At 40.5% G+C, this 20,640-nt stretch overlaps 1 protein-coding gene across 1 annotated transcript in view; it reads right to left on the reverse strand.

Moving 5' to 3' along the window:
* The window catches only part of LOC140908831 (gamma-aminobutyric acid receptor subunit rho-2), a 60,574-nt gene that overhangs the window by 36,669 nt on the left and 3,265 nt on the right, over nt 1–20,640 (reverse strand). The window contains exon 2 of the mRNA XM_073336714.2: nt 7,723–7,829. Within this exon, the coding sequence (XP_073192815.1) occupies nt 7,723–7,829 (107 nt within the window). The remainder of the gene's footprint in view (nt 1–7,722; nt 7,830–20,640) is intronic.

Raw genomic sequence — 20,640 nt, forward strand, 5'->3', positions numbered from 1 at the left:
GCAGCCCCAGATTAATTTCAGCTGGCAAAACTCCGTGGAGAAATGTATACAGCACCGTACTGTGCCTGGCTCACGAGCGCTAAATTCCCTACATTTTATTTTTAAAATGTTGATTGAATTTTGGAGCTCTGGAAAGATGCCAGATTAACAATCCTGGAGACTGAATTCTGGAAGCAGAACCTCAGCTGGTGTCAATTGTTATAGCTCCAGCCATAAGCCAGCCGATCTATCTATGTTAAGTATGATATGGCCCACGTTACTGTAATATCTGAGCATCCCAAAAGTGCTTAGGTGCCCGACTCCTATGGAAATCAATGGCAGTTCGGCACTAAGGGTACAGCTCCACTGTGATAGAAGCATGGTTGCTGCTGGCCTGAATCAGCTGACTTGGGCTGGCGGGGATCAGGCTGCAGAGCTAAAATTTCAGTGCAACTGTTTGGGCTTGGGCTGAAGCCTGGGCTTGGAGACCTGTGAGTGGGGACAGTCTCAGAGCCGAGGCTCCAGCCTTGGATTCATTCACAAAGCAGAGAAAGCAAGATGCCCCCAAGAGGTGATTAAATGAATCTGTTTCTAAAAACTCCAAACTAAGTCCCTCCACTTATTTCAGTTTCACACTGCTGGTCCTGCTTTATGAAATGCTTCCTACACATTGGGGTGGGGGGGTGGAGTGCTCAAAATTTAGAATTAATTTAAACAAAAATCAGCTTTCACATCAAAATGTGTGAAATTTACCGGGTTTCAATGTGAAAACTGACATTTCACACACACACAAAATGTTGCCTAAAGAGAAATTTTGGGGCCACAAAATGGCCTTCACAAAAACTGTATTTTCATCGTGAAAAGTATTTACTATTTTCACACAGCTCCAATTCAAGAATAATCATTAATGTGCAGCAGTAAAAATAACTGAGATTCACCTTCCAGCCTCTGCATGGGTTTACTGCAATTTAGGGTTTCAACATCCCCCGTCTCTCAGCTGATCAGTGTAATGCTAAAGACTGTGGTATATGGCAACTGAATCGGATTTAAACCACACCAATGTATCTTCTCTGATTGCTGTATGTATAGGCCCTGATACAAGTTACTTAAGCACGTGTCTGACTTTAAGCACAGGAGCACTGACTTCAGTGGGACTACTCACAGGCTTAAAGTGAGGCACATACTTAAGGAACTGCTGAATAGGAACCATGCAGATTTCCAGGTCTCATGCTGGAGCTATCCTTGGAGCAGGCTAAGACTTATAGTAGGATAGCTCAGAAGACAGCATTTGACATTTGTATCGCAGGGTTTTTTTAAGAATGCAAATTGGCCTGAACCACAAAGTTCTTATCTGGGTCTGAACATACCCAAAATTCAGGGATGTTCAGATCTGGGCTTTGGGTCCAGTTTCTTATCCAGATGGAGTTCAGGTACTAAATACAGATTCAAATAGGAACCTCATCACAAATGGCCTAAGTGGTACGCAACCTGAATAATGAATTTCAGAGTGGTACCCATGTTAGGAATGGGTGACGTCCACATTGATTGAATTGGCCTCTTTAGCACTACAAAAAGTAATTTCCCCTCTGTTGATATTCACCCCTTCTTGTCAACTGTTGAGACTAGGCCACTTCCACCTTGATTGAATTGGCCTCGTTAGCACTGACCCCCCACTTGGTAAGGCAACTCCCATCTTTTCATGTGCTGTAATATACATACTGCTTACTGTATTTTTCATTCCACGCATCTGATGAAGTGGGTTTTAACCCACGAAATCTTATGCCCAAATAAATTTGTTAGTCTTTAAGGTGCCACAAGGATTCCTCGTTGTTGTTTTTTTGAATAATGAATGGAACTCATTGCAGAGTAGGTAAAAAAAAAAAAAAAAAAAAAAAAACTATGGAGCAGCTTATTGTAGGTGAATCTGAAAGAAGCAAGGGAAAGTTCAGATACCTTATTCCCAGGGCATTGGGCTGTGATCCAAGGAGTGGTTTGCCACTTGGGAAGGAAAACAAAACCTGGAAAACTCTCGAGGACACTGTCAGCATTCAAGGACAGAAAGACATTTTCAGATTAGTCTCGAGCTCCTTTTCTTCAAGTCTCACCCACATCCTCGGACATCTTGTTGTATAAAACACCCTCTCTGGGATGCAGTTTAGAAGGCACAAGGTTCAGGCTAGTTCTCTGAATAGCAGAGTTTTGTGGTAGGTACTCATGTGATATAAGCTACTGTGATTTTTTTATGGGTACAATCCTACTGAATGCCTTAGAAGACAGGAAGGAGTGGGCTGTGTTGAAGTTGCCTGAAGTCAGTATTTGCAATCTGCTGTTCTGCCAGCTCCAAAATGAAGATTTTGTAATTTCCCTTTCATTTCAGACTCTGCCATAGAGTTTAAAAGCTCAGCGTTCTGTCAGTTTCCTTTGATATCAGTCTCTTTCTCATCATCTGCCTTTCAGTTGTTAAAGTGAGATAGCAGCAGTGGACTGTGAGGACAAAAATCCCACATGACTAAAATGAGCTTGATACATCTTTCCTGACATGCATTTTGCAAGTTAAGTCTCATTCTGAGGCCAAAATGGTGGCTATGCAAATGAGATCAATCCAGGTTCAGAGAGGAGTGAGAAGCAGTTATAACACTTTATTATTATTTATACTGTGAGAGTAGCTAAAGGCCTCCACAAAGGTAAGAGACTTATTGTACTAAGTGCTGTACCAACATAGTTAGAGCCTGATCTAAAGAGCTCCAGAATAAAAAGACAAAAATGGAAGGCACTCAGGGCAATTGTTCAAATCGTGATAGAAAAAAACAAATCTGGGAGACCACATTATAAGATCCGATGTGTCTGAGCTGCAGACCAGACTCTGGTGATTCTGTACACCCCATAAACTCCTATTTATTTTTTGTTGGTTAAACAGTGTCCTTGTACAGTCCGTGCCTCAAGAAACTTAAGCTGACTCCCCACTTACTCCCCAATAGTACTTGAGCTTCAGTGACACTTGAGCTTCAGCCCCCTCTTCTCCCCCAAGTAGCTAGCTCAATGATAAAGCCACTTACCCTGAGCTGGAGATTTGTGTGTGGGGATGGGAGTTGGGTTACAGTGATTAACACTCAAGTTATACCTTGAACTAACAATGCGGTGGCAACATTTCCTCTTAGTCTATGGGTTTGGTCTTGAGAGGCATTAAAGACAACCAAAAACTGTGGGTGCTCAGCATATGTGGGCTTAGCCCTAAAACAGAGACAACCAATTAAGTGCAGACACAGGCTACATTCAGTAGATTCAGTATCACTGCACTGGGGTGGAGGAGAGAGGGGGGATTGTTTGTGCGTTTTCCCATCTTACTGCTGGATCATCGTTGCAGAAGAAGTGAGTTTCAACCTAACCTTTGACACTAACCCTATGTGAGCCATTTAGGGCTTCAGTCACCCAGCTGTCCATAGGTGCTGATAAAAGTATCATTCAACAAGTGCAGCAAGATCTAGTGGACAGTCTATATGGATAAGGATAACATGAAGCATTAGGTTGTTTCCTAGGAAAGGAGGCACAGCTATTCTGAGTATCAACCAAAGGTGCTTATTCACAGGCTCCCTGTAAAATATGAAACATCATAGATGAAATGCTTAAAATGGGTGTTTAAAGAAGAGAGCACAACTAAAAACATTTACATAATCTTTAAAAATTAATATTTGTAAATAATACCTGAACATCTGCTGGCTTGAGTGAGGTCACCGGCATGGAGAGAACTCCAAAAGAGTCAGAAAAAATGAAATCTATTTTAGGACGGAAGGAGGCTGCATAGAACATTAGTAAAGCACCAATCTTTGTCATTATCACTTTACCCACTAGCTGTAACTAATGGGTTGACATCAGGCGAGACTTAACTATGACAGTTGGGCTGTTAATAACACAATTTACATAACGTCTGCTCTAGCGCTTCACAGTGATAACTTTTCTTGGGTACTTCACCTTCCTTCTGATATTCTTCCCCAATCTCTCCTCGTATAACTCTTGCTCATTTTTCTCAGGTTTTACAAACATGCTACATGACACATGATTTCACTACAATCTAATACTACTGCCTAGGTTCCTTGTGAAATATTTATATTTGGGTTTTTGCTGAGATGACAGTCATCACTTTCATTTGGAAAAAGTTATAGGCCTGATTCACAGTATGTTACTCTGCTCTTTTGCCTGATTCTTTTTTACACTAAAGCTCCTTTACAACACTCTGGAAGTGTAAAAGGGCCTTACAGTGGGCACAGATTACAGTTACACCCAGTGTAAAAGGGCCTTAGCTTATAAGAGATTATATGAGAATGAGGCCCCATTGATTTCAGTTTTACACTGGTATAACTCTGTTGGAGTGATGCAGTGGTGAATGAGGCCCTATGATTTTATTATGTATAACATTACAAAAGAAAAATATATATCCAGTTAATTTACTCTACTTTTTTCCTAAACTTTTTCTATATGATTTATTTTAGGTCACTAGAAATATACACGACAAGATTTTTGATACCACAGGAACCTAAAACATCCAGTTGCTGTCACAAAGTTGTCTGGTTGCATTTGATTTGTGCTTACATAGCGGACAGTCTAATCTAATTAAGTTGTTGCCAAGGTTTGTTCTTAGCCATATACAGTTAAACCCTGTTCAGCTGCACCCATTTGCTGACACCCATTGTCAGCCTTGGGTAATTTTGCTAATTCAAAGAAGACCTTTGTGAGAGGTCATTGTTTTCAGCAGAAATTACAGAAACATGGTCTCCCCACCCATCCCCCGCCTCCTGCCAAGATGCGTTCAGAAACTCATCTCTGAAGCTGAAAGTGCAATTTTCTGAAACTTCTGCAAATGCAGCTTCCAAATAGTCTGCTCATTAAGTTGATGAACGTTGGGTTGAAACTGCAAAAACTGCTTCAGGTTTTTAGGATCTTGCAGGATTGTGTGTGGTTTTTTTTAAATACTCTGTTAAAATGGGTAAAATATTTAAAATACACTGTATTAGAGTTACAAGAATGTAAACATGCCTTCCTTTATTTTGGTGTGAAACTTGCAAAGAAACAACTCTCTCAGGCTCTGGGTACCCTGATAAAATATTAAAAATACAACAACAGAAGGAAATACAATATAAAAATAGCAGCAGATCCCATAAAACCTAGCCCTTCGGCCCATAGCACAACAAAATGTCTGCCCTTCAGCCTCCCCACAACCCTTCCACACCAAATACATAGCAGCCCAGCCGTATGCCCAGCCAGAAAGAACATCCCCTGGAGATCACTTGATTCAGGCTATTTCCGACCAAGTGAGGAGAACGGATCCAAAGTAGAGGGCCTTGCTCAGGAGAATACCCTACCAGCCGCTCCCTCTTATATAAAACAAGGAGATTCCAAGCCAAGCCATACTCTTCATCACACTTGTAGCAGTACCACGAGAGTCAGTGCTGTACTGTCTACTTCAAGTGTTCAAAAATCATGAGGCTAGCTTGAAAATCCTAAGATTTTTAACTATAAAAGATGCTTAATTCTTTATTTTCATTCCAGTATCTGAGCCTTTAAGGTGCACTTAGATCACGTTTGCAGGCTTTTCTTTCCTACCACAGTGGCTAGACGCTTACTGCCTTTTTTTTTTTTCTTCCATGAAAGCGGAGATTCTCATGTAAACACATGACTCCAGAAGTTGGGGTTTTAAGTAAAAACAGCAAATGTCACGAGACTCAATAATATCATGAGAGCTGGCAACACTCAGGTCTCAGGCAACGTAGGGCTTTTAAGGTCAAAATCAACACTTTCAACTCCGTTAGGAAACCTACAGGCAGCCAGTCAGAAGTCCAGGTCATGTGCTGACAGTGAAATACTCCACTTAACCAAGAGGCTGCTGCATTATGTACTCATTTCAGGTTCTGAACAGAGCTACAATACAGCATCTGCTTACACAATAGATTTGCTAGCTGAGTGTATCCTGAACTATTACTTGTAAACTGCATAAATTTGATCTGGAATCATTGGGAGATAAACATGGGTCCTACAGTGACATTTTACATTCTGTTTTTGGAATACAACCATACTTAATGTTATTTTTGTCTACTTTCCTTCTGATGTTTAATTAGCATTTTAATATAATACTGAATAATATGGCTATGATTACCAACCACTGCAGTCACAGCAAGACAGGAATATAGATTACAGTCAGCACAGCCTTTCAGATTATGTGCTGTAATGTGAGCATGTGGTAAATACATGTCTGTGCTGGAGTTCTTTGCCCTTGTTTCCTCTGGTAATATTGTGCCATGTTGTGTCAGGAATGCCTGGCCTGTTTTGCCTAAATTATCAGTACAGTGTGTCTCCATTTTAAAGGCAGTTCACACAGCCATGCGTATCTGAACTTGCCCTCCTCAGTCCTGGGAGGGTCATTAGCAGCACAACCCCAGGTGGTTTATTTTTTTCCAGTTTTAGCATTTTACTTCTGCCCTTTCATTTTCATCAGTAGTGGGATTCAGCCAACCCAAACCTTTCAGCACCAAAACACAGCCCACAGAACTCCTGTAGCTATAGATAAGTAATAGGCTTGTTATAATCACTGAAGCCAGCCATCAGAGGGGATACATCATTGCATGCATGCAGCCAGTGTTTTACACCACTGCTTCCTGCTTGGAAGCAGGAGAAGAACAGATATCCAGGAAAGCTGCTGTTCCAGAAGCAGCTACAGGAGAACTTCTATAGCTAAAAAGCTTTACCTCTTGTCCTCCCTCCTTTAAGGACCCTGCATTAAGGAGGTGGAGGACTGACGCTGACTTACAGGGCTAGGGAATCAGTTTGAGTAGTGGAGCATGGCAAAATACCAGAACATTCCCAATTTTTAGGGACATGTGATCACCTTAGCCTGGTAGCCACTTGAAAGAGGACAGGATCTGCTTTCCAGAACCCAATTGTCTGTTAGGAAGACTGGGGGGTGGGAGGGCATCTTTGATCTGCTGGCTCCTGATATGTGGTGGCAGGAACTAACTTTCTGCCCTCTGCAGCAGCTTCTCCCCTCACCTGCTCTTCTTTTTCCCCCATAGCTTGTCTGGGTTAGACCCAGCTATAGGGAGGATTACTTCAGGGCTGACATTGCCACTGCTGCCATGACTGACATCTGCAGTAGTGAGCAGGGATCATCCTTTAGCATCAAGAGGGTGGCTCCTAAGCAAATTCCTGTGGTTGATGGGTTGAGAAAAGGATGGAAAGGTATCGGTGGGCCTGGTTCCTCCTCCTCCTATGTCGTTGTACAAGGTTATGAGAAATCAGGTTTACAGCCTGACAAAACTATTCCAGTTCTTCTGTGAGCATGCAGAGTGACCTGGCTGATGATTTATCTGTTTAATTATTTTATAATTTAATCATGTCAACTCAGAAGCTCATCATGAGCCTTTTTCACAACTAGAAATAAACATCCCACTAATAACTGTAGCTGTTCTTCCCTTCTAGACACAATTATCAAGCAGAGTGAAATATTATTTAAGAAAAGGTCCAGATCCATGCTCTTGGAAGCACTACTCAGCCGAAGAAGAGTTTAGCGATAGAAAGGAGTCTGTCTGTTCTCTTGGAGAACTGGAGCCCATAGTCTGCTACAGTTACCTTGGAGTATCCACTGAAGGTATTGGAGCTCTTTTCACCTTACACAGAGGTACGAGAGAACAATCTGGCTCAGAGATATTTTCCCAAAACAAATGAACTGAAAAATAGACAAAACAATATTCCTACCTCCAAAAGCCGGCCTCATGGTGAAATCATGATCATCGACTCTCAGAAGCTGTTCGGTTTTTCCTTTCCGAGTTTTGGTCATATCATGATTCTTCTTATAGATGTGGCTGTAAAAGATTAACAAAAGGGCTGCCTGTCACTGAAGATCTGTAATCACTGTACCCGAAGTGACTCTAAAAGATGACATCTTAGTGGATGAGTTATTTTGTCTCACTGGTTTCCATGCTATGTTAAGGAGTTGCAGTATGAATGGTAGTTTTGACTGGGCAGCTCCCCACTGCCAGAATTACCATGAGAGCAGGAGGGCTTCTGGGCATGGTGGCAGGTGAGGCAGCATGGAGGAGACCAGGAAGACTTGCTGCAGCTACTATCATGGAATTACCATGCATACAGTCCACAGCCATATTTTTAATGTCCATTTCTAAGTCTAACAAGGTTTTCTCAGCTGCCAGCCCTACAACTTCAGCATGGTCTCTGAGAATCAGGCTGTGCTCTTTCTACTTCAGATACGATTACTGCCAAAAGGATTCTAGAATGAGAGTGTAGCAGGTAATTTTGCTGAGGATGCTCAAGGTAGACTAGGAAGCACTTGCTTTTCTGCTGCTACATTGTTTCTTTTGTGCTGACTATAGTAAAAATAGGGTTTGATCCAAAAACTAAACTGATGTGACCTGGACTTCAAACAGGTCTGCCCATTATCAAGGTGAGTGAGGTAATATCTTTTATTGGATCAACTTCTGTTGGTGAAAGAGACAAGCTTTCAAGCTACCCCTGACCTGAAGAAGAGCTTTGTGTAACTTAAAACCTTGTCTTTCTCACCAACAGAATTTGGTTCAATAGAAGATATTACTTTGTCTCGCTAATATCCTAGAACCGACATGGCTACAACAAAACTTCATACAGTAGCAAGGTGATATTATTGTAGATTCACTTTTGTCTGACTATATTTATGCACTGTCATATGATGCTCTCAGTCCACTGCACCAATGGGAGCTGTGCATGTGGACTGGGGGGAGCTTGTTTCCCATAAACCTTTGTAATGTATAACCAAGTAGTAATAAAATCACTCCATTCCCTCCAGGGCATTAGTATTGCATTGTTCTCTCTCTACATGAAGTCTACCTTGATTCTTAGTCCTCCATTGCCCTGTACAGCAAGTGAGAAAATGAATTCATTTTTCATTCAGATATAATGGAATATACCACAAACTAGAACCACAGTAAGGAGATAGCAACAAGCCCCTGAATAAAGGGTGAAAAAAATTAACCAACCGGCATACGCTGGGAATTCAATTATAGTCCTGTCAGCTAACTGTCCCATGCACCTCTAAGAGGAAATCTGATTCTGCAATCACAACAATTCCACATCAATATAGGAGGAAGGATTAGAATAATTAAGAACCCTGAACCCCTTTGCCCTGAAAGTCAGACTTTACAAGATTTAAATACTGCTGCAATTAATGATCAGAGAGTTACTAAGAAAATAAAAGGGGTAAGGCAGGACAGTTAAATCCATTTGTTTGGGGGGGTCACTGGTTGGTAGAGGCAGAACTCGAGTGGAGGAATTGGAATTCTATGTTGGCAATAGCGAATGCAAGAAAAAAAAGACACCAAATGAGGTTGAGAAGTTTCCAACAAAAACCGAGCTTAAAAATAAACATATGAATACTCCACTGAAATCAGTAAAAAGAAAAGGAGGACTTGTGGCACCTTAGAGACTAACAAATGTATTTGAGCATAAGCTTTCATGCTTTCATGAAGTGAGCTGTAGCTCACGAAAGCTTATGGTCAAATAAATTTGTTAGTTTCTAAGGTGCCACAAGTCCTCCTTTTCTTTTTGCGAATACAGACTAACACGGCTGCTACTTTGAAACCTGAAATTAGTAAGAATCAGGTCTATGGGTAAAAGTGTTTCTCGACATGTGTGTTAAATACTGGTGTCATCTGTTTGCATATAAAGTTAATTAGGGCATGATGATGACCAGGTGGAAACACTGGACAATTGTCTGTGCTCAGTTACAGATGTGCACAACTCCATGTTGCTCTTATTAAAATCAGCTACTCTACTACAGGGTACCAAATGTTGCACCTATTTTGAGAAAGGCTGTAGGGCTGATCTAGGGAATTATAAACCAGTATACTTCATTGGGGGTATATTGGTTGAAATAATAATTATAAACAGAACTATTAAACAGTTAGATGAACATGATATGATAGAGCCAAACCAGCATGGCTTCTGTAAAAGAAAAGGGTGTCTCTCCAATAAGTTAAAGTTCTTTAAGTGTGTCAACAAAATAGTAAATTAAAGAGAATAGCTAATAAAATTGATTTGGGTTTTCAAAAAGCCATTGACAAAGTCTCTCACCAAGGGGGTGTAATAAGGAAATTAAGTAATCATAGGATGAAGTGTAAAATACCATTATGGATTGGAAACTAGCTAAGAGGCAGAAACAAAGCAGGAATAAATGATGGATTTTTACCATGACGAAAGGCCAGCAATAGGGTGGCCCAAGATCTGTACCAGGACCAGTGTTATATAACACCTTTATTAATGACTTGGAGAAAAGGTGAACAGAGAGGTGGCAAAAGTTGTAGTTGACTTGAAATTATTAAATTACTCATGATTAAAGAATTTGGCCCTTTTTGGAGAATTGCCACACATCTAAAAGGAGCATAATATGAAAATATTAGGCCTGTATATAAATCAGTGGTAGAGCCTCACTAGGGATATTGTGTTAATTGCTGATGACCCCATCACAAAAAGGGGATAGCAAAATCAGAGATGGACAGCAAGAATGATTAAGGACATGAAAAACTCTCATATCAAACAAGACTGTGAAAGGAGGTAGATAAGAGGATACATGATAAAAGTATACAAAAAATAAATGCTTTAGAGAAAGTAGATTGGGAACACTTAGCCTCATAACACAAGGACAAGCTACCATTGAGGCTAAGAGCTTAGCAAGATTCAAAAAAGGATTTGACATTTATATGAACAAGAAGAATATCCAGAGTTCTAACAAACAGGAGTTTTGATAGGACTATAAAGCCAAACAGTAACTGTAGGGGTTAGGAGGAAACTTTCCCTGGAGGAACGTTACCTCATAACTGTCTGCTTTAGGGTTTATTGAACTTTCCTCTGTGTAAGCCACTGTTGGAGATAAGATACTTGACTAGATGGACCACAGTTCTGATCCAGTAAGGCAATTCCTGTGATCCTCAGGTACTGCACACTGGGAAGAAGAATCATAACAATTCATACACAGTACTAATTCTGATTAAATCTGATTCTGATTTAACCGCTCAGGAGAAAGACCTGAGCGTCACTGTAGAACTGCTCAATGAAAACCTTCTGCTCAAAAGATACGAGTAATCGAAGTAGAATGTTATGGACAATACTGAAGATATTATAATGCCACCACCTAAATAAATGATACACCCTCACCTGGAATACTATATTTAATTCTGGACACTCCAGCTCACACAGACAAAGCAGAAATAGGTGGGTCCAGATATACACAACCAAAATGATTAGAGGCATAGAAAGACTCCCAACATGAGGACAGATTGAAAAAACTGACACCATTTACTTTAGTGAGGAGATGAGAAAGAAGGGACATGGCAGAGTTATAGAAAACAAAGAATACGAGTGAGAAAATCAGCTGGATGCTCTCTATTTACATTTCTCAAAATATTTAAAACAAGGAGGTACTGAATGATATTAAAAGAAAGACAACAAATTTAAAACTGACAAAAGGATTTTTAAAAAAACCCACAAACACAGCACCCATGGAACTCAGATGCAAGTATTTTAGGGCCAGAAGGGACTGTTGTGATTATATTGTCTGATTGCCTGCATTATGCAGACCATAGGATTTCACCAAGTGGTTCCTGCATCAAGCCCCTAACTTCTGGTTGAGCTGAGGAATAAATTCAGTGTTTGCTCATAATTGTTCTTGGCTTCAGGAAGTGGCCCTTTTAAAGTGCCAAATTTTATTTGTTTATTTTATATATATATAACTATAACTGGTCAGAATTATATTCTTATTAGGACAAGAAACACTGAGACCAAGAGCTTAGAAGGATTAAAAACAAAAAAAATGAAACAAGCAAAAATAAAAAAGGGGTTTACATTTATATGGATAATAAGAATTTTCAAGAGCTACATTGGATGAGATTTTAAAAAATTAGAAACATAAGCCCTCAAACTCCAAGGCATAAGCCAATCACTGATAGGGTAAAAAAAATTCTCTTTATAGGCAGTATAGTTCATAATTGTCTATTATTGGTTTTCTTGCACCTTCTTCTACAGCATCTCATGTTGACAACTGTCATGACAGGATATCGGTCTAAATGGACTACTAATCTGATGCAGTATAGCACTGCCTATTACCTATTTCTTAACATGATTCTGTTGAATATGATTTTAGTTTAATATGCTCAGTGAATACCTTCCTGGTCTCCAGTACAGTTTCTGAAAACCGCTAAATAAAGGCCCCATTACCTTTCCAGAGAAGGTAAAGAAAGCTGGAGAAGACAATACACTTTGTAAATCCAATACAAAAGAAATACGAAGAGCTTGTCTTCACTACTGGAGTAAGTCGACCACAATTACGCTACTCCAGCTATGTGAATAACGTAGCTTAGGTCGACTTATCCCGGTGTCTTCACTGCACTGCATCAATGGGAGATGCTCTCCCATTGACTTACCTTAATCTTCTCGGGGAGCTGGAGCACAAGGGTCGACCAAAGAATGCTCTGCCATCGATTTAGCAGATCTTCACTAGACCCACTAAATCAACCCCTGCTGCATTGATTGCAGCAGCATCAATCTCCCAGTAGTGCAGACCAGCAATCCTAAAATCAGTGCCTCCTATTTTTCTATATAACAAAGTGCACCACAATTACAGATGTACAGCAGAAGCTAAATGCAAAATGGAGCAGAATGTACTAAAAAAAATACATGGCTATCTGTCATACCTACGAACTATCTTGGATTGGCATTCAAAATTTAATATCTCCTTTACTATGTGTATATGTCTTTTGCAGTGCTGGGTCTATATACAGATGCATATATACCATGTGTGATTTTCTTTTTTATACACACATTACGGACACTCGATGAGATCGCTGGCCTTGTTATGTCACTTCTGTTCCCTTCTGGCAATGCCAAGTTAATTTAAACTTCCCTAAATACGGGCAGCTGAGCATTCCCTGTTAGAGGAATCTCTGGGCAGCTCTAATACACCCCTCAGAGCTTCCCAGTCTAGGGGACATGTTGGGGGTTGTTGCTGAAGTGCCACTGAGAATTCTATAATTAATGTGAGTGACCAATTCAATGCCCTGCTGCCTCTAGCATCCCAGAGGATAGCCAGACATCTTTGTCCCTACCATCAAGTGTGATGAGTACTGCTGCAGCCCACCTGAGAATTCAGCCCCTTAAGTGATGGGAGCAATTTTATTTTCAGAATATGTGGGAAATTGTATCAATTCCCTGGTAGCTGACAGAAACAAATCCAAAGGCAGCTCATGGGCATTGACGTTCACTAGTGTAAATAAAAATGAATTTCACACTGCTCACTATCACATGTTCTACACATGCTGTATCAGCTGGTGTCTGTGGCCCTTAGCTTTAATTTTTGCAAGATTTTTTTTGAATCATGAATCTTCAGGTGGGAAGAGGATGTGGGCTAATATTTTGTTATCAGTGCTGTTGCTCAAGTTTTTAGTCTGTTTTGCAGATAAAGTAGAATTTGGTTTGTTCTTGGTATTGTGTAATACCTATTGTGATGTCTTGCTTAGGACACCCAGAATTGAGAGTCCCTGTGTTTCTGCTCTGCCTTAGCATGAGTGAACTTTTCTGCTGCTAAGCTGTGTGTCAGTTCAAACATTGCCTTGAAGGTAACAATCAGTAAACTCCAATTCCCAAGTTCCCCAGGGACATCTCCCTGCAGAGTCCAGTCCCTCTCACTGGGCACTCATGGAAGTTATTAAGTTAGCTGCCTCCTCCTTAAGAGGTGGCACACATCAGCCTGTTAGGGTAGCTGAAGACTCACACTCCACTTTAATTCACAGCACTGAGATGATTTTGTAATAAAACAAGAATAAGTTTATTAACAAAGAACAGAGATTTAAGATGTACACAGCAAGAGAAAAGAGACTGGGATGGTTACAAACAAAACTTTCTTGGGACCAAACTTCATCTTAGCAAGTTACAATTTTTGCTTAAGCAGTTTTCTTACTTATATCAAGTTACCAGTATCCCTCACCCTGCAGGTGAGGGGATCCAGCTTTCACAGGCTCACAATTCTCTATGTCCCCTAAGTGATGGATGACAAAAAGGCTTCTGCTTATGTTTCCCAAAACTCACTGTTTTGTCCCCAGAGTCAGGATGGCCTCCTGCTGGTCTTCCCTTCCTGTTGACTTCCTGCCACCCGGCTGATCTGTATGTAAATGAGGCTTTTGTTGTTTTGATTCCAAAATGCACTGGAGACACTTAGATAGCTGCCTTCCCTTCTATCTGGGAGAAAACCTGTTTCCCCCTTTGTTTGGTCACAGACTTTAAAGCATAATCTTAGTTAGTATCCATAATTCTTAATATAGTGTTTATATGTACATTTCACAATGATATTAATCACCAGCTTTCATAAAAGACCTCACTCAATGTCCTTTTATAGTACAGTAATATTGTATACAATCAGTTGAATCAATTGCTTATTCTTTGGGGTTTACACCCCTTGTTCTCCCCCTGGGATACCTGGTCCCTAATCGTCACACCAATCATGCAAACTATCAGTAAATCAAACCTCATTCACTATGGTCCTGACCCTGCATTCCTTATCCACCCAATACTCATCGGACCTTAAATCAATAGCAAAAACAATGACAATTATAGTGTTAAATAAAGTTCACACAAGAATGCTTTGTCTGCAGAGTGACTTTCTTTTGGTATGGGTGTTACACCAGGCAACAAAGTTCACATTTTATTTTCATGCTTTACGAATGATTTTGCATATCCCACTCTTAGCTTCACTTCACTCTCTGCCACGTATGTGTTATGAGGTTATCTTTGGCTTGTGAGAGCAAAAAGTATATTGCACACTGTCCATCATTACGATGAAATCAATGGGAGCTGCATCTGTATAAGTGAGAGCAGAACTGGGCCAGTATGTTTGAGTGCAAAGATACAGCACAGTGGCTACACTCAGCCTTCAGCACTAGAAAAGCCTTTTGGCCACTGATCATGGCAGAAAGCCACAGAACTAAACGTGTGCTTGGAGCTTTACAAGCTCTTCTGGAGGAAAGATCCCAGCCCTGGAAAACTTACAATCTATATAGACAATTATACAGAAAAAGGATGGTAGAAAGGAATAGGGCTTAGACATTACTGACTGGCACTGACTTGTCATTTCACCTCCCAATTTCCAATGATATGACCCAAATGGGGGAATAATGATATAAATATAATTCAGAACTTGGTTCCTTTGATGCCACAGCCATTCACCAGTATTAGTCTGTGCTCTCAACACATCCTGTGTAAAGTGCTGTGAGATCTAGGGATTCAAAGTTCTGTAAATGGTAAATTATACTATTATGTAAAATACAAGCATTTGTGCAAAAGAAATAGTCACTATGTTAATCACACCAGATAATAAATGTTATGATCTGAACTGTACTTGGGTTCAAGGAGGAATCGACCATTCAAACTGTGGTTCTGTTGACATCGTGGCCAACTGCATGTGTCTGTCTCTCTCTGTCCATTGGGTTTCTTGTTTTTAAATTGCTATTTTCTCCTGGGGCAATGCTGTTTTGTAGTTGTAAGATGTTTTGTGATACACCATCTATATGACAAGACAACTGGCTCTGTCAATCTGTTTCTCTCCTTCTGTCCCTCCACTCCCACGAACATGATACAGTTCTGTGATGACCTAGAATCCTATTTTCGACGTCTCTGACTCAAGGAATATTTCCAACACACCTCTGAACAACATACTAACCCACAGAGACCTTCCTACCAACACTACAAAAAGAAGGATTCTGGGTGGACTCCTCCTGAAGGTTGAAACAACAGACTAGACTTCTACATAGAGTGCTTCCGCCAACGTGCATGGGCTGAAATTGTGGAAAAGCAGCATCACTTGCCCCATAACAGAACACAATACCATCCACAGCCTCAGAAACAACTCTGACAACATAATCAAAAAGACTGACAAAGAAGGTGCTGTCGTCATCATGAATAGATCGGAATATGAACAAGAGGCTGCTAGGCAGCTCTCCAACACCACTTTCTACAAGCCATTACCCTCTGATCCCACTGAGGGTTACCAAAAGAAACTACAGCATTTGCTCAAGAAACTCCCTGAAAAAGCACAAGAACAAATCCGCACAGACATACCCCTGGAACCCCAACCTGGGATATTCTATCTGCTACCCAAGATCCATAAACCTGGAAATCCTGGGCGCCCCATCATCTCAGGCATTGGCACCCTGACAGCAGGATTCTCTGGCTATGTAGACTCCCTCCTCACGCCCTACGCTACCAACACTCCCAGCTATCTTCGAGACACCACTGACTTCCTGAGGAAACTACAATCCATTGGTGATCTTCCTGAAAACACCATCTTGGCCACTATGGATGTAGAAGCCCTCTCCACCCACATTCCACACAAAGATGGACTACAAGCCATCAGGAACACTATCCCCGATAATGTCACGGCAAACCTGGTGGCTGAACTTTGAGACTTTGTCCTCATCCATAATTATTTCACATTTGGGGACAATGTATACCTTCAAATCAGCGGCACTGGTATGGGTACCCGCATGGCCCCACAGTATGCCAACATTTTTATGGCTCATTTAGAACAACGCTTCCTCAGCTCTCGTCCCCTAATGCCCCTACTCGTGCTACACTGATGACATCTTCATCATCTGGACCCATGGAAAAGAAGACCTTGAGGAATTCCACCATGATTTCAACAATTTCCATCCCACCATCAACCTCAGCCTGGACCAGTCCACACAAGAGATCCACTTCCTGGACACTACGGTGCTAATAAGCGATGGTCACATAACCACCACCCTATGCCAGAAACCTACTGACCGCTATTCCTACCTACATGCCTCCAGCTTTCATCCAGACTACACGACACGATCCATTGTCTACAGCCAAGCTCTACGATACAACCGCATTTGCTCCAACCCCTCAGACAGAGACAAACACCTACAAGATCTCTATCAAGCATTCTTACAACTACAATATCCACCTTCTGAAGTGAAGAAACAGATTGACAGAGCCAGAAGAGTACCCAGAAGTTACCTACTACAGGACAGGCCTAGCAAAGAAAATAACAGAATGCCACTAGCCATCACCTTCAGCCCTCAACTAAAACCTCTCCAATGCATCATCAAGGATCTACAACCTATCCTGAAGGACGACCCATCACTCTCACAGATCTTAGGAGACAGGCCAGTCCTTGCTTACAGATGACCCCCCAACCTGAAGCAAATACTCACCAGCCACCACACAACAGAACCACTAACCCAGGAACCTATCCTTGCAACAAAACCCGTTGCCAACTGTGTCCATATATCTATTCAGGGGACACCATCATAGGGCCTAATCACATCAGCCACACTATCAGAGGCTCGTTCACCTGCACATCTACCAATGTGATATATGCCATCATGTGCCAGCAATGCCCCTCTGCCAAGTACATTGGCCAAACTGGACAGTCTCTACGTAAAAGAATAAATGGACACAAATCAGACGTCAAGAATTATAACATTCAAAAACCAGTCGGAGAACACTTCAATCTCTTTGGTCACTTGATTACAGACCTAAAAGTTGCAAATCTTCAACAAAAAAACTTCAGAAACAGACTCCAACGAGAGACTGCTGAATTGGAATTAATTTGCAAACTGGATACGATTAACTTAGGCTTGAATAAAGACTGGGAGTGGATGGATCATTACACAAATTAAAACTATTGCCCCATGTTTATTCCCCCCACCTGACTGTTCCTCAGATGTTCTTGTTAACTGTTGGAAATGGCCCACCTTGATTATCACTACAAAAGGTCCCGTCCCCCGCCCCCGCTCTCCTGCTGGTAATAGCTCACCTTAAGTGATCACTCTCGTTACAGTGTGTATGGTAACACCCATTGTTTTATGTTCTCTATGTATATAAATCTCCCCACTGTATTTTCCACTGAATGCATCCAGTGAAGTGAGCTGCAGCTCACGAAAGCTTATGCTCAAATAAATGGGTTAGTCTCTAAGGTGCCACAAGTACTCCTTTTCTTTTTGCGAATACAGACTAACACGGCTGCTACTCTGAAACCCATCTATATGACCTTGTTGAACCCAAAGGAGAGCCACATGAAAACAGAGCATGGCATGTGGAGGCTTGTGTTGCAGCATGCTGATGATTTGTGGTTTATAGCCCTCCTATTTCCCTCAGTATCTACTGTACTATACTGATACCAAGCAGTAGTTAATACTTCAGTATCTAATGCACATTACTAATATTAGGTACTGTAACTAATTTGTCATGGATATTACCATAGTAAAATGAAACTCCAGGCTGATTAAACATAATTAAGGTGTACAATATTCACAATATTTTAACTTTTTAAATTAATCATTAGTAATCTCCTTTCCCACACAATTTAACTTTATTAATCTTCTGAGCAATTTGCTTTAAATGAGAATTTGGAATGTAATTTACTCTAGAAAAATGTAACAATAATAATAATCTCATTTTCACTTGAAGCTGGCCAGGCATTTCAAGCTAAGAACATCAATTTAGAAAGCCTTCCCAGCAATGTAAACTAATAGGTAATGATATTCAAAACTCACTAGTGGTTTTATGTACCTCACTTTTTGGCGCTTACTCGGAGCCTTCTGAAAATCAGGCCCCTTTTAGATGTTTCAAGTTGGGTACCCTAAATCCCTGGGCACTTCTGAAAATCTTGGCCAATTCTTTTCAACTAACAAAAGTTCAAATCAAACTCCATTCCATAGTGCTTTGTTTAAATTAATATCATATTCAGCATTTGGAAAAAAAAAGAAGAGAGAATCCATCCTTTTCCAGTTGTGGCTGTGGATGACTGTAATTGAGGGATGAAAAGGAAAGCACAGGTAGAGAGGTAGACATACAGAATGTCACTGAATCACAATATTCCAGATGCAGAAATAGACATATAGGATTAAATTTCAGTGGACAGTTATATTGATTGATAAATTGTTTATAAACAATGGCCCCTGCCCTATAATCACATATGTCTGTATTTTTACCCACCTATGTAGTCCCCTGGACCTCAAGGGCACTACTTAATGTGTATAAAGTAGGACTGTCAAGCAATTTAAAAAATTAATTGCTATTAATCGCATGATTAAAAAAATTAATCGTAATTAATTGCACTGTTAAACAGTAACAGAATACCATTTTTAAAATATTTTTGGATGTTTTCTACATTTTCAAACATATTGATTTCAATTACAACACAGAATACAAAGTGTACAGTGCTCACTTTATAATTTATTTTTGATTACAACTATTTGCTCTGTAAAAAACAAAAGAAATAGTATTTTTCAATTCACCTAATACAAGTACTGTAGTGCAATCTCTTTATCATGAAAGTTGAACTTACAAATGTAGAATTATGTACAAAAAATAACTGCATTCAAAAATAAAACAATGTGAAACTTTAGAACCTACAAGTTCACTTAGTCCTACTTCAGCCAATCGCTCAGACAAACAATTTTGGTTACAATTTGCAGGAGGTAATGCTGCCCACTTCTTGTTTCCAAAGTCACCTGAAAGTGAGAACAGGCGTTTGCATGGCACTGTTGCACCCAACGTCGCAAGATATTTACATGCCAGATGCACTAAACATGCATGTGTCTCTTCATGCTTCAACCACCATTCCAGAGGATATGCATCCATGCTGATGAGTTCTGCTCGATAACGATCCAAAGCAGTGCGAACTGACACATGTTCATTTTCATCATCTGAGTCAGCTGCCACCAGCAGAAAATTGATTTTCTTTTTTGGTGGTTTGGGTTCTGTAGTTTCCGCATCAGAGTGTTGCTCTTTTAAGACTTCTGAAAGCATGCTCCACACCTCGTCCCTCTCAGATTTTGGAAGGCACTTCAGATTCTTAAACGTTGCGTCGAGTGCTGTAGCTATTTTTAGAAATCTCACATTGGTACCTTCTTTGCGTGTTGTCAAATCTGCTGTGAAAGTGTTCTTAAAATGAATATGTGCTGGGTCATCATCCAAGACTGCCATAACATGAAATATATGGCAGAATGCGGGTAAAACACAGAGCAGGAGACACACAATTCTCCCCCAAGGAATGCAGTCACAAATTTAATTAACGCATTTTTTTAACAAGCATCATCAGTATGGAAGTATATCCTCTGGAATGGTGGCCTAAGCATGAAGGGGCATAGAATGTTTAGCATATCTGGCGCATAAATACCTTGCAACACCGGCTACAAAAGTGCCATGCGAATGCTTGTTCTCACTTTTAGGTGACATTGTAAATAAGAAGCGGGTATTATCAATGGTAGCTGTGTTTTGAACAAATAAAGAGCTGTATAATGCTAAGTACTGTTAAAAATCAGGTCTTTGGTATCTCAAATTGGGCACCTAAAATTAGTGGATACTTTTGATTTTACGCTCCGTGCCTCAGTTTCCTATCTGTAAAACGGGGATAATATCACCCCCTCATCTCATAGGGATCTTGTGACGATAAATTCATTAATGTTTGTGAAACACTCAGATACTGAGCACCATATAAAACCCCATGAGGAAATTATTAATTTTGTCTTCAGAGCAGGGTCTGAATAGTATGCAATAAATAAGGCCTAATGCCAGATGTTGAACAATGAGGAGGGAAAATATTGATCCCAG

Source organism: Lepidochelys kempii, chromosome 3 (assembly GCF_965140285.1).
Source record: "Lepidochelys kempii isolate rLepKem1 chromosome 3, rLepKem1.hap1, whole genome shotgun sequence".
NCBI classification, from domain to species: Eukaryota; Metazoa; Chordata; order Testudines; family Cheloniidae; genus Lepidochelys; species Lepidochelys kempii.